Below are 14,687 nucleotides of genomic sequence, written 5' to 3' on the forward strand. Positions count from 1 at the left end.
TTTGCTCCGGTGGGATCAGCAGAGGGAGCAGTGGCTCAGCAGTCCCAGTGCTGGATTGAAATAAGAACGGCAAGTTAAGGAAGGAAAAGAAACAGCTATTCCGGCTTGTATTCAAACAATAACAGGAAGGAATCAACCACTGGCTAAATGGTGGAAGATTAAATGTTCAGGGAAAGAACTGGTATTTTAAATTCCTAGGTGTGGTGGAGTGGGAAATTGAAATGTAAAATCCAAGGCTGGCAGCAAAGCTCTGTCTGCCCTTGAAGCCAGGGGGGAGTGGGGCAGGACAGGCCAGTGTCTGAGCTGTTCAGTGTTGTATCTGCCTCCAGAAACTGTACTGGGACAGCCCAACTGCATTGGTCTGACTGGCTGATCCGAATCAGGGCAGGTGCCTGCACCTGAGCCAGGGTGGATGGGAAGCAACGGGGATTTTTATATGTACCCATCCCCACTGGCTCTGAACACCACCCACCATGCAGGCCTTTGAGGCCTTCACTTGTACTGCAGATCTTCCCTTTCAGGGTCCCCAGCAATCCTTTCCCTTTTGTCTTCTCCAGCATCCAGACGAGATGCTCAGCCTCGAGCGAGGGTTTTGCAAAGCGCAGTCCCTGCTGCAGGGAGTGTGGGAGCTCATCTCCTTGTCACTGCTAGGACTGCTGAATCCACGGCCTGGCTCTTTTCCCACCTCACAAAAGCTTATGCTATCTATCAATCCACATTGCGTTATCTATATATCCATCTATCTAGCAGGCCATCAGTCTATCAGTCCATCAATCTATCCATCTATCAACCTATCTCTCCACCTGTTGGCCTGTCTAGCTATCCATGCATCCATCGATCTATCCAGCCATCACATCCATTCGTCTTTGCATCAGTAGAAGTGTCACCAGCAGGTCTAGGGAAGTGATCCTGCACCTCTCTTCTGCATTGGTGACGCCATATCTGCAGTTTTGGTCCCACACTACAGAAAGGATGTAGACAGATTGGAGACAGACCAGTGGAGGGCAACGAAAATGGTTCGGAGGCTGCGGGACATGATTTAGGAGAAGAGGCTGAGGGAACTAGGTGTATTTAGTTTAGAGAAGAGAAGATGAGGGAGGATTTCATAGCAGCCTTCACCTCCCTGCAGTGGGGTTACAAAGAGGATGGCGCTGGACTGTGCCTGTGGGGGCAGACAACAGAACAAGGAGCGACAGTCTCCACTTGCAGCAAGGGACGTTCAGGTGAGACATGAGGAAAAACGTTCTCATTAGGCAGGTAATAAAACACTGGAAAAGGTATCCCGAGAGGTGGTGGGCTCTCCATCCTTGGGGGTTTTAAGACCCGGGTAGGGGCCCTGCTGGGATGATGTCGTTGGGGCCGGTCCTGCTTTGAGCAGCAGGGTGGACTAGACGTGACCTCCTGAGGGCCCTTCCAGCCCTCATTTCCTTCCTCTGTCTGTCTGCGATTCTATTTAAGAACTAAAACTTCGGGGTGGATTTACTGAACATTTGTACGATGGGCATTAATGGAAATGTTTTGTCTTTAAATTATACCAGAATTAAAAAAAAAATAACTGTCTTTCTTCCGCCGGCCCGTGAGGTCGCCCCTCCCCCCGCGGCCGGTTGGTGTCGCGGCCTGTCACACCCAGCGGGCAGCCCCTCCCAGGGCGGGGCGAGGCGCCGCCATGGCAACCATGCGGCCAATCCCCGCTGCCCAGGCCCGCGCGGCGCTTCCGCGTGCGGCGGTTGGCGGTTGCCGGATGGGGTCGGGGTGGGGGGTGCGCACGGCGCACGCGGCGGTGAGCGGGGCGCTGGCGCTGACTCTGTTCGTGCACCGCACAGGTGAGGGGGGACGGGAGAGGAGGGGGCCCCCCCGCCCGGCCCCGGGCCGCCCCCCGCCCCTGCTGACGGCCGCGCCGTGTCTTGCAGAGCTGCGGGAGCGCGGGGAGCCGCTGCGGGCGCTGGGCTTCGCGGCGCTGGTGCTGGGCTCCGTGCTGCTGCACTGGACCGTGTCCCTCATGGACCCCGGCTTCGTCCCGCAGGTCGGTGCGCGCCCTCGGGATGGGTGGCCCCGTGCTCCGCAGCCGGCTCGGGGGTGCTGTCCGTGCGGCTGCCCGGCTTGCAGAGGACCAGTGCGTTGAGAGAGCGCGCCTGTGACATGCCCTACAGAGGTGTCCACGCGCGATGTCTCACAGCAAGCGGGGGGCAACCAAGGCACCAGCCCCCTGCAGGGTTTCAGTAGGACCCAGAACCCGCTCGCTACTCCTGTACGAGGTGTTACCTCAGTCTCCTCCAGCTCTAGCAGCTGCTGTCCTCCTCTAGGAATTTCTCTTCGGCATTTCTAAATGCGGCTGTTTGTAAGCCTCCAGGAAAAACGATACAGGCAAGCACCTGGTGCTGTGTGGCTCCACAGCTGGTACTGCAGCCTAGGTGTCACCATCCAGGTTCTGGAATTCCCCCCTCACCCAATACTACTTCTCCTTAGGAGCTCTCCTCTCTCGTCACCTTTTTGTAGGCAGGGGTGAGCGAAGAGCAAGAAGCAATGATACCTCCGCTTCCAAAAACCGTTCAGCTACGGCGCTGTGGCTACTGCATGGTGAAGGTAGGCCTACAGAGCTCTAGGAGCATCGAGTCTTCTGGCTCTTTGTTTTCACTCTTTTTGATCAGAGCACATTTGTGGTCAGCCAGTACGCATAACAGGGAGGTGTCACTGTCTTAAGGTGACAATCTAAGGCAAGAACAGACAACTGCACATTTCTATTAAAAGTCCAATCTTGAGATAAAAGGTGGGTAACCAAGGGGAAAGGCAACCCAGTAGTTAAAATTGGACACTGAGACTTGTATTTATTTTTCCAAAGTTAGAGGTAAGTCCTTGGGCATCTCAAAACTAAATAGCTCAATGGGCAAACTCTCTTTCTGCCTAACTTATCAAAAAGTTTCATTTCCTGCCCCTGGGGCAAGGGGCTGGACTCAGTGATCCTCTGGGGTCCCTTCCAGCCCAAATGTCTATGAAATCTATGAAAGGGAGTTGGTTAAGAGTCTGAAGACTGGAGTTGAGCTGAGCAGAATGCCTTGGACAGATTTATTAGCAGAGAGGAGCTGATTAGAGGCTTGGGAATAAGCCTAAATTCTAACGGTCAGGCATAGTTTGGCCTAGAGGAGAAATAAGAACAATGATCCATCCTGGCTCTGGTGGATCCTGTGTCCCTGAAGCATAGGAACATGGAGCTGTTTTATAAAATGCAGTGTTAGCCAAGCTCCTGTAAGTAATCTGGGACTGACTATCAGAAGGAGCCATGAGCTTAGGCTGGCAGACAGCAAGTGAACCTCAAGGACCAGTCTTCCCTCCTTGCGCTCCCTGCCCAGCCACCCCCTCCACCCCCTTTTAAAGTGGCAGAAGAGGAACTCGGTTTTCATTCTTCTCTTGTCCAGCACTATGAGGACAGTTGCTCTTTGCCTGCACACACTCTGATCACTCCCTTCACTGGCAGGTATCTCAGGTTTTCAACTTAAAATCCTTCCTGCTTGCATAAGGGAATTGCCCTACATTGCTGGGAGTCTTTTATTAAGAATGGAGTCCAGTACAATGGGGTGAGAAACTTGGCTGGAGGACTATAGGTGATTAAACATTTCTACTTTTCTGAAGAATAATACAGTGATTGCTCTATCTAAATAACGTCTAAGCAGCATTCAGATTTCCCCTGGCACTGGGCACTCTAGGTGAGTGGTCTTCTGGTTGAGTTCTTCATCTCTGTGGCTCAGCAACTATTTCATTGCTCCAGGCAGAGGCACAGAGTAAAGAGGGCCAGTGCACACCTCCCTGCCTCTGAGTACCTGGTAGCCTTGTAAGGGTGCTGGCTTGGAGGATTGGCACTGTGGATTCAGATCCCATGGATGTCTGATCTCAGCTGAGCAATTGAGCCATGAGGAGAGTGGGAAAACAGGGGGCACCACCAGCAGTGCTCTTCCTTGACCCAGGCTGGCTAGGTTATCCCCACCCTTCTCTTCAGCGTACATCTCAGGATGCCTACGCCTCCCAGCTTAAGGAGAGTGGGCACCATTGCTTCTGTGTACTAGGTTGAGGTGGGCAGAGATGTGAGTGCTGTCTTACTCAATAGATGAGTGGGTGCAGTAGGTGGAGCTGAAGAAGTCATCACTGTTCCATGTAACACTAACTATATAGAAAAGATACAGTATGTAGTTATTACCAAAGTGTATTTAAATTAGTATTATAAAAGACACCATTCTTTATAATAACTAAATAATTAATGAACCAGTATTAAAAGACACCATTCTTTAATTAGTATTATTTTTAAAAGACACCGTTTTTTAAAGATTAAATACAGACCTGTCTTTATCTGTACTCCAACACCTCCAACTGTTTATTGCCCCAACACCAAGAGACCTCCCCTCATATCCTCTCACTTTGAGCAACATTTGAACTCCCAGCTCTTAGTTCTTTACAAGCCCAACACCTTAACCACCATGCTACTGGTAGTTTAGTACCACATTTTTCAGAATTAACATATATCTTCTGTTGAAGCTTGTCCTTTTCACCTTTGATAGCATTCAGTATGGTTGAAATATTTACCTGAGGTGTAGGAGTTTGCTGGATCTAGTCTCAAGGCAGATGACATTTTATTTTACTTGCATGATGGGAGAATGGTTTCAAATAGCTGTCACCACAGTAACTTGCCCCACGAACCCCAGCAACATAGTAGGTAGCTCAGGTGCTGAAGCTTTAGTGCTCTGGGCCCCTAGCCCTTGTGCAGCTCAAGTTGACTGGTATACTGGCTGCAAGATAGGGAAGCCCTGCTACATACAGTGCACAGCTCCATGGGAGGCAGGTAAGTTCTGAGGTTGCTTCCTATGAAGCAGTGCAGGCATCTCCTGTGAATCGCATTCTTCAGTCCTGACTCTTCCCCCCTGTTCTGTCCTGGGGCCTCTCTGAGGCTGTGACTTCTACCAGGTGGCATGGTGCGACTTGGCCTGTAGCGCTGTGGGATCCTTGGCTGAGGAGAGGAATTTCATCACAGGATCTTCAGTGTTAGAGCTGCTAAGACAGCTTGTTCCAGCTGCCAGCAGCCCATGTGTGACGTGGCTGTAGGAGGTGGGCTAGTGCCAGCTGTTCAGCAGCTGTCAGTGATAGTACCCAGTCACATGCACCTGGACTGGTGATTTATGGCACCACTCAGTTACCTCAGCCTGTATCTGTGCATGGGGCAGTAGGGGCTAGTGACTAGGAAGTTTGCATTGAACCTTTTGGTGGCCTGGTGGTTGTGCATCAGCTGGAGCAGCACCTGTGGAGGACAGCAATACAAGAGCCGGGAAAATCTTTTACAACAGTATGTTAAGCCAGGGGTGGCCAACCTGCAGCTCTGGAGCCACATGCTGCTCTTCAGAAGTAAATATGCATCTCCTTGAATCTTTGCACAAGCACATGGTGAACGACTTCAATTTGGAAAGATTCAAGGAGATGCACATTCACTTCTGAAGAGCCGCATGCGACTCCACAGCCGCAGGTTGGCCACCCGTCTTAAGCCAAAATGAAGCAAAAAACAGTGATCCCATGAAGGAACCATCTTTATTTGCTGCAGTCTCCATCACAGAACCCTTTTTTGTTAGTGTGTGAAGCTGCTTTTTGATTTTCACCTGGCTGAGTCTGTTAGGAAAAGACAGTTATTTACTATACTGTTGCAGCACTTTCAACAGATCCTGTTGCATGCTCAAGGCTTTGATGTGCAAGATGGGCCTTCATTTGTGCACGGAGATGCACCAAACACAACAGGATTCCTATGGGAGTAAGAATCTAACTCGGCCAAGCTGAATGCTCAGTGCTGTATCTAGATAAGAATGTTTGAGAGCTCGCTGGTGTTAAGGCTTATAGAGAAAGGATGTGAGCTGAAATGAAATTCAGCTGTTACAAGCATAAAGCATGCCAACAAGAGGTGTGAAGGGAAGAGGAGATAGCAAGCACATTATGGATCTCAGGAAGTGAAATCTAAACATTCTTGGAGAACATCAGCTGTAAAAAGTAGAATGTCTAGAAACCGATGCTAGAAACCCTGCTCTAGCGAAGGCCTGGTTGCAAAAACTTTGCCCACTGAGACATTAAAAAAAAGACCCCCAAAATTAATATGATATAGCTAATAAAGCAGCATTGAATAAGAATTCTGCAAGTCCAGGGGCAGAAGATAAGCTACTGGACTCTGCCTGTCTGTTGAACGTGAACTAGAGAAGAGGAAAAAGATGAGCACTAACCTAAGATCCTGTCTAACCTAACTTAATCCTGTCTAAGAAATGAAGGAGGGCATTGAGCCAGTTACCCAATTGGTCATTAAAGCCTAATTGTAATGTGCAATTTAAACCTTAAATATTTAGATGTTTCTCTTACTAACTGGATGTAACTAGCCCCTTGCCAGTGAGAAATACAAACCAAACATAAATGATGACAACATACTTTATAGCATCGTTAACACAATAATTTATATTTCCAACAAACAGACTTACTGGAGGATAATGATTCATGCCACATAGTGCTTAATTTAAACAAATTTTACTGCCAGGTGTCCTTTAGCCATCTTTAAGTCAGCCGGCGCTGATGGGTTACACCCAAGGGTATTCAGGGAGCTGGCGAATGTCATAGCTCAGCCCCTGGCACAGATCTTTGAGAGTTCTTGGCGCTCTGGTGAAGTGCCTGATGATTGGAAGAAGGCCAATGTTGTGCCTATCTTCAAGAAAGGGAGGAAAGTAGATCCGGCAAACTACAGGCCCATCAGCCTGACCTCTATCCTGGGGAAAGTCTTGGAAAAGATTATCAAGGAGGCCATCCTTAGCAGACTAGCTGAAGGCAATATCCTGAGGGATACCCAGCATGGGTTTGTTGCAGGTAGGTCTTGCTTAACTAATCTCGTTTCCTTTTATGACCAGGTAACTTATCACCTGGACAAAGGGGAAGAGATCAATGTCATATACCTCGATTTAAAAAAAGCCTTCTATCTGGTATCCCACAATCACCTCTTGGTTAAACTGGCTAACTGTGGCCTTGACGTCACCATGATCCGCTGGCTGGGGAACTGGCTCCGCAGTAGGAACCAGAGGGTGGTGGTCAATGGGAGCCAATCGTCTTGGTGTGCTGTGACCAGTGGGGTCCCACAAGGCTCTGTCCTCGGGCCTGTAGTGTTTAACATCTTCATCAACGATGTGGACATTGGTGTCAGAAGCGGACTGGCCAAGTTCGCTGACGACACCAAACTCTGGGGTAAAGCATCCACACCCGAGGACAGGAGGGTGATCCAGGCGGATCTGGACAGACTTATGAAATGGGCAGACGAGAACCTGATGGTGTTCAACACCAAAAAATGCAAGGTTCTCCACCTTGAGAGGAAAAACCTGCACCATGCATATAGGCTTGGTAGTCCTACACTGGTTAGCACTACAGTCCCCAAGAAAGGGACTTGGGGGTCACGGTTGACTACAAGATGAACATGAGCCTTCAGTGTGATGCTGCAGCTAGTAAAGCGAACAAAACACTGGCTTGCATCCATAGATGCTTCTCAAGCAGATCCCGGGATGTCATTCTCCTATTGTACTCGGCCTTGGTGAGGCCGCAGCTGAAGTACTGCATCCAGTTTTGGGCTCCGCAATTCAAAAAGGATGTGGAGAAGCTTGAGAGGGTGCAGAGGAGAGCCACACTCATGATCAGAGGGCAGGAAGATGGACCTTACGATGAGAGGCTGAGAGCAATGGGGCTATTCAGCCTGGAAAAGCGCAGGCTCAGGGTGATCTGGTGGCCACCTATAAGCTTATCAGGGGTGCTTATCAGGATCTGGGGGAACAACTGTTCACCAGAGCCCCCCAAGGGATGACAAGATCGAACGGTCACAAACTCCACTGTAACCAGTTCAGGCTGACATAAGAAAGAACTTCTTCACTATCCGAGCCCCCAAGGGTTGGAACAGACTGCCACCTGAGGCAGTTCAAGCGCCCACTTTGAACGCCTTCAAAACACATTTCGATGTTTATCTTGCTGGGATCCTATGACCCCAGCTGACTTCCTGCCCTTGGGGCGGGGGGCTGAACTTGATGATTCTCCGGGGTCCCTTCTAGCCCAAATGCCTATGAAGACATCATGAGTTAAACCCCCAGCAAAGACGAACCATAGATTAAACAGAACAGTAGTTAGCAGGTATATTTCTTAGTATTTAACAGACATGCTGTCTATACATATTAAATAAAATATACCAACATCTGCAGTGGGAGATGACCATAGTAATTTTCTCATTACACAGCCAAAGCTAGTAATCCACCAGTATCCCCAACAATTCAACTGCATATTTCACAATAATACTTCCATTGCTTAATTATTTACTACCATAAATATGCATAGCTCTTTACAGTACTGATGATAAGAACTCTCCTTTCCTAAGGAAGTGAATAAAAGATTTTCATAGCTGTCATGATACAACTAAAATTACAAATGGTAAAAGAAGTAAGACAGCTCCTCCAGAAGGAATGTAGTGGTAGGTCAAGGATGTAAGAGCCTATATATTCTCTGGAGAAATCATGCAAGTGGCTTGTTCGGAAGGGTTCCAAGTATCCAGCACTTACTATATTAAATGGATCTGCTAATTAGCTGCAAGACAAAATTAGGGGAAATTTAAATTGAAGATGACAAAACAAGTCATTCAGTTGTGCATATATCTTTATCTGTGAAAGGGGATGGCAACTAGTGTTCAAGCTACTCTACAATTCTTATTAACGTGATCAGTCTCAGAGGATCTGTCTTGCTTATGGGGCACTAGTTTCTTGCCAACCCCCTATTTCACAGGGGAAGCTAAGTCTGGTGGGCTGTCATTGCTGTTTACTTATTCCACAGCAACCAATGCGAGCCAAGCACTGCCGGGTGTGTCAGCACTGCGTACGCCGCTTTGACCATCACTGCCCCTGGATTGAGAACTGCGTGGGAGAGAAGAATCACTCACTTTTTGTAGCCTACTTGGCCGTGCAGCTTGTGGTCCTGTTGTGGGCTCTTCACATTGCTTGGTAAGCCTGAGGCCTCTGGCAGGCATCATTTACTTTTGAGGTTTTTCAGAGCTTTCACAAGAGCTGAATATTCTCAAAGTCCAGCTTAAGGGCTGGGGCAGAGCAAGGAGAGCAGTGGGTGGAATTCACCTTATACCTTGTTCACCCTTGGCTCTGCTCCCCTCAAAGGGGATTGCTGTGGAGGAGTAACCTAGCTACTGGGAGTGCGTCTTCATGAGCACATGTATGGTTTGTGGCACCACATAGTGCATGTACTGCACATGCATGTGTTTGCCACACTACAAATTTGGAGCGTGGCAGAGGTTATTTTTTGACACTGTGGGATTCCAGTGTCAAACACACACCAGAAAAAAAGTGGGGTGGTAGACATGGCGGCAGCCTGCTTTGTGCAAAACGGAAGCCTGGCTGGCCAGAGCCATGCTCTGGTCGCCAACCAGACTGCGCGCCCTGATCGCTGCTGTCGGAGTCCCCAGGACACCAGCTAAGGCTGCTGGGACCAGCCTCCCCTACCCCACCTGGGGCAACTTGCCATGCGCCAGAGTGCACATGCAGCGGTGTTCCACAAGGACAACTAGTAACAGCAGAAATATATGCTGCTGCTGTTTGTGTCTGGGGAACGCACATTCCCGCTCGTGGAGATGCACCATATATGGGTTTAAAAAAAAAAAAAAAAAAAAAAAGTGTTTCGTAACGGATAAAAATCCTGACCCCTCACAGCAGTAACAGCAGATGGACAAGGCGGTTCTAGGATGAGAATCACTCAAGAAATTGGACATGTGGCTTAACTACATTTTATGAAAACAGCAATAGCCTGAGCTCTGAGACTTAAGGTCAGATACTCTGGATAGACACGCTACTTACAAATGTTGAGCACTAAGCCTGTGCGAAGCGGCTAGTACTTGCTTCGGATTCGGCCAATTTGGGGGACAGTGATTTGATTCGGCAATCCGTATCACTGTCCCGAATCTGATTCAGAGATTTGGCTGCTGCTGAATTGGCCGAATCACACAGGCCCCATCCCCTGCTGACTCTCTCAGCCCGAGCTCCTGGCTCTTTTTTTCTTTCCCCCCCCCCCCAAAAAGCCCTCACTCACCAGCTGCTGCCAGGTGGGAGATGATCCCCACTGCCCCTCACCATGTGGAGGACTCTGCCACAAGCCCCCCGCCCGCTCTCCCAGGGTTCCCATGGCTGCCCTTCCCAGCTCTTTGAAAAAAATAAAAAAGCTCAACTTACTAGCTCCTGCCTGGTTGTGGGGGAAGGGGTGATCTCCATTGCCCCATGCTGCGTGGGGGGATCTGCCATGAGCCCCAGATGCCCCAAGGTTGCTGCAGCAGCTGGTGAGCCCAGTTTTTTTTTTTGTTTTTTTTTTTTTTTAAAAGGGCTGGGAGCGAGGGGGCTCATGGCAGCACCCCTCCCCCCCCATGTGGCATGGGGCAATTGAGGGCAGTGGGAATTACCTCCTTGTTTGGCAGCAGCTGGTGAGTGGGGCCTTTTAAGGAGCCCGGAGCTGGGGCCAGGCAGGGCAGCCATGGTGGGGGGCTGGGACAGTGGGCAGGGGTTGGGGGGACTGGGGAGGAGGCTGGGGATGGGGGCCCGGAAGAGGTCCCCCCATGGTCCCCTCCTTCAGCCCCCCCACTCCCCCACCCCCTGGTTACCAGCATGGAGTCCAGGTCCAGCTCCCTGCTGCAGCCAGCAGGGACTGCCCAAATCGCCGAAACTCTGAATCTTTTCTGAATTGATTCAGAGAGCTTCGAATTGATTCAGACCTTTTCAATTGGTCCCAATTCCATTCAGATTCAGAGGTTCTGCCGCCGAATCTCCTCTGAATTGAATTAGCACCCAAAGCATCGCAGAGCCCTCCTGAGCACAGTCTTACTCCCAATAGACCCTCAGCGTTTCCCAAAGACTTCTGAAAAAGTGGGGAGGTAGGTTGAGAGTCTGGCTATAGGTCTATCCCATCAGTGCCAGCTTCCATTCTCCATATTCTGGACAGCACTAAAGACCTGAAACAGCCTTGGGAGAGGGAAGGCTGTTGCCTTTGTTGGCAGCAACAATGTAGGTAGTTAACAGAGTTTGATCATTTGGATTGCAACTATTGATATGTTTCTGCTTTAAACTTGTCTTAAAGGAAGTCATTTGGGCCTTGCTGGTGGCTAGTTAGCTTTTCCCACCTTATTTCAAAGCAAGCTTTTCTTTACAGGTGGCAAGTAGTGAAACTCCACATAATCGGTATTACTGTGCCCTGGAACTGCACTTACACAGCTCTCCAGTGATTAACTGGGAAAGCCAGTTGGCTTTCTGCTTGTCAGGAGAAGCTAGTTTTATAAGGATTTGGATGTTCAGTACATCTTTCACGGGGGGGTCCTACTGAATTCAGAACTGACTTTTACTTTTGGACAAAGTTTTACCATGCTTCAGAGCTCCAACACCTGTATGAAGTGTTATCACTTATCAGTGTCACAATCAGAAGTGGAGTTGTGAGTCAGGCTGAAGCATGTCTTGCTGTTCCCTGGTCTAATATAATCTGAGGTCCATATCTAGCCCACTATGACCAGATTGTATTTGTTTCTTACCTGAAAGGTCAGGCCTTTATTTCGAAGGGTCATGGAAGTGGCTGAAGCACAACATCTTCCTCCTCCTGTCCTTTGTCCTGATGGCCATATTCACTGTGGTAGTGGTGCTGCTACTGGCTTCCCATTTGTACCTGGTCTCATGCAACACTACTACGTGGGAGTTCATGTCCCGCCACCGCATCTCCTACCTGCGACACTGTGAGACGGAGAACCCATTTGATCAAGGGCTCATCCGCAACCTCTGGAGATTTTTCTGTACCTGCCACCTTGTTGCATGGGAAAAAATGTATTTCCAGGAAGACAGTGACCCTGTTTAATTGTAGGATGTAAAGTCAAGCAGGCTTTAACGGTTGACTTAAATTATTTCCTCTTGTAATTACATTTAACTACAGGATGAGCCCAAGTGCCTGAAGACTTTAAACAATTTACTGGTAGAACTGAAACTTGTGTTGCAACCCAAAAGTGTTGTCTTCATTAGTTACTGCTTCCTTGCAGAGGGATTGTACTCCGCAGTGGCCTATGTGATTGATAATGTGATTTGCCTCATCCACAGGAGCAAACCTCCTTAAAAAGAGGAGCAAAAAAAGTGGCTCAGGTTTTACTCAGTACATCCAGGTAACAACAGGCTTTGTTCTGGGCATCCCCAAGGGGAGATTTCCGACTTGAGTGGAGGCAAGTCTCCTTCTACTTCAGGTTGCTGATTGAGGCAGTGTTAGCAAGAATTGGTTACAAATTACACCTTTGCCTTTTTAAAAAACAAAACAAAAACAAAAAATCTTACTCTCTCCCTTCCCAATTACTGTCTTTCCCCCGCCAGGGTAAAGCAGCAGGCAAAAAAGTTAATTTCTGACAAACGGACTAGAATCAGTACAGTCCCTGTGACCTTTCTTCAGCAGGATTCTGCCTGCCTTGCCAGCAGAGGTGGGCAAATAATAGGAAAGTTTTGAATAAATATTTGGACAATGAAAAGCAAGTGACAGTTTACTGCATGCCATAGTGTTGTCCTTTCCACAAAGATTTGAGATTTACTCCTAATAATATGCATGAGAAAATACTGTAAATACACTGAGTCAGAGTTCATGATGGGTTGGGTTACTTATATCCAGCAAGTCACCAAAGCAATATTATTGACCTACAGATAGCAAAATACATTAACAAAAACTTCAGCTGTGAATGAACAGATCTGAACATTTTAGGATCTGTTTGTTCATGAACAGAAAAAAAAATATTCTTCTACTAGTTTGTTTATGCACAGAACTCTTTGTCTTCTCCCATTTAGCTTGTTTGGGCAATGACTACCTCTAAATATTTTTCTTGTTATTCTGTAATGCTGTATAGAGAAGTGTCAATGGGATGAGCAGAGGTAGTTTTTAACTGGTAACAGTGGGCTGCAGCTGCTGTTTTTTCTTACTTGCCCTTCTGGTAGTAATAGCTTTAAAATTAATTTATAAAGGAAATCTCTAACACTAATAATACCTGTAATACATTTTCAACTTAAAAGAAGAGACAGTAGGCCCCTATTTGTATTTTAAGAGAGTTAAGAGGCAAATCAAATAAGCAGTGGCAAAATTACTAGTTACTAATCTTATCTTAGATTAAAATGGAAAACTCAGTACGGCATTTTAGTCAGCACTGGGCACGTCTCAATAACACTGCAGTAGCATGCTGGGCAAAACCCCGTGCTAATATGCTACCACAGGGTGTTGTCAGCCGGGGTGGGGAGGGGTACACGTACCCTTGGCGGTAGTTGGGAAGGCAATGGGACAGAAAAGCTGGGGCGGGGGGGGGCGGGGAAGTGCACCAGCACACTGGACCTCCAGCACTTTTGTTTTTGCTGGCGCCACTGGCACTTCCAGCTTTGCTGCGACACAGTGCTGGCACTTCTGGGTTTGCTGCAGGCACACAGGAACCCCCTGGTCAGCAACCGGCCACCAGGGGACTCTCTGCTTCTTGACCAGCCACTGGGGGGTACACAGACCAAAAAAGGTTGAAAATACTGCACAGTAGCGCAGGGGTTATTAAGCTACTGCACAGCAAGCATCACAAAAAAAACATGTGCCAGCACTACGGTGCAGTAACTATAGTTACTGTGCATTTAGTTAGTAATTCATTAGGCAAGTACTAAACTAAATGCACAGTAACTATGGCACATTAATGAATGTGTAGATGTGCCTGCAGAGAGTGAAATCATCTGTTCAGTTTAAATGAACTGCAAGCTCCCCTGTGGCACAGTAAGCAAGAAGTATACAAGTAATCCCCAGCCTCAGAAAACTAAGTCTCTCTGCACTGAACCTGAGTCCTGAAAATATTTCTAAGCATCCAATTTTATAAAAACCTTGAATAAAGTTTTGTGCCTTACTGTCTTACCTGACATGAGCCAAGCTGGCAGAACCTACTCAGGGTTCAACATCAGTGGATGCTTCTATTTAAAATGGAACATGCAACATCAGAGAATCACTGTATTGAAAAAAGACAATGGGAAATTCTTGTTTCCAAGTCCCAGATCAAATCTGTTCTTTTTACAAGTTAGATGGCAAGTTTTTGCATCTACTCTGCCTCATTTGGGGTAGGACACACCCTCCTTACCATGGTATCTGCTCACAGAGATGGATTCTTTCTGGATTGTACACCACCATAAGGAAGCATTTTGCAGTACAAGTTAGTCTGTTTTGCTGATGTAGCACCTGCCAGAACAGACTCCACTTCGTACGGCACTACTGATTGCATCCATCACCAAAATAAAAATGGTCAGCAGGGATAACTGAACACAGACAACTTGGGTTCAGTGGGAACATTTGTTTCGTAAATGTATCTGGTAGCATTTGAAAGATTTTTAATTTATTTTGTAATGTAAATCAATAAAAGATTAAGCCCAGCTTTTGCTGCTCTTTACACCTCTCAGTGTGGACACTCCAAGTGCTCAGTTCTCCTGAATTAGCAGTGTAGCATGCTGGTTAACCCTTACTAGCAAAAACGAGAGTCATGAAAAAATGCCACCCAACTTTTACAAAACGTTGTTAGAGCCAGAGATGAGCTGATAAGTAGGACTGAGATAAAACACACACCTTGCCTCCAGGCACCCCTTAGC

General features: G+C 47.8%; 1 protein-coding gene across 2 annotated transcripts; it reads left to right on the forward strand.

Annotated features, from left to right (window-relative positions):
• The first annotated feature begins 1,711 nt into the window (after positions 1 to 1,711).
• Positions 1,712 to 14,474, forward strand: ZDHHC12 (zDHHC palmitoyltransferase 12). Of its 2 annotated transcripts, XM_090021600.1 has the most exons (5): positions 1,712 to 1,823; positions 1,911 to 2,023; positions 2,497 to 2,583; positions 8,860 to 9,026; positions 11,607 to 14,474. In XM_090021600.1, exons 1-5 carry the CDS (start codon positions 1,742 to 1,744, stop codon positions 11,914 to 11,916), a joined length of 759 nt encoding a protein of 252 aa, XP_089877726.1. In that variant the 5' UTR covers positions 1,712 to 1,741; the 3' UTR covers positions 11,917 to 14,474. The 2 variants fall into 2 exon arrangements, with proteins under 2 accessions (XP_089877726.1, XP_089877727.1); XM_090021601.1 differs by lacking the exon at positions 2,497 to 2,583.
• The last annotated feature ends 213 nt before the right edge of the window (positions 14,475 to 14,687 follow it).

This window comes from Crocodylus siamensis, chromosome 11 (genome assembly GCF_052110815.1).
Source record: "Crocodylus siamensis isolate JL-2025a chromosome 11, ASM5211081v1, whole genome shotgun sequence".
NCBI classification, from domain to species: Eukaryota; Metazoa; Chordata; order Crocodylia; family Crocodylidae; genus Crocodylus; species Crocodylus siamensis.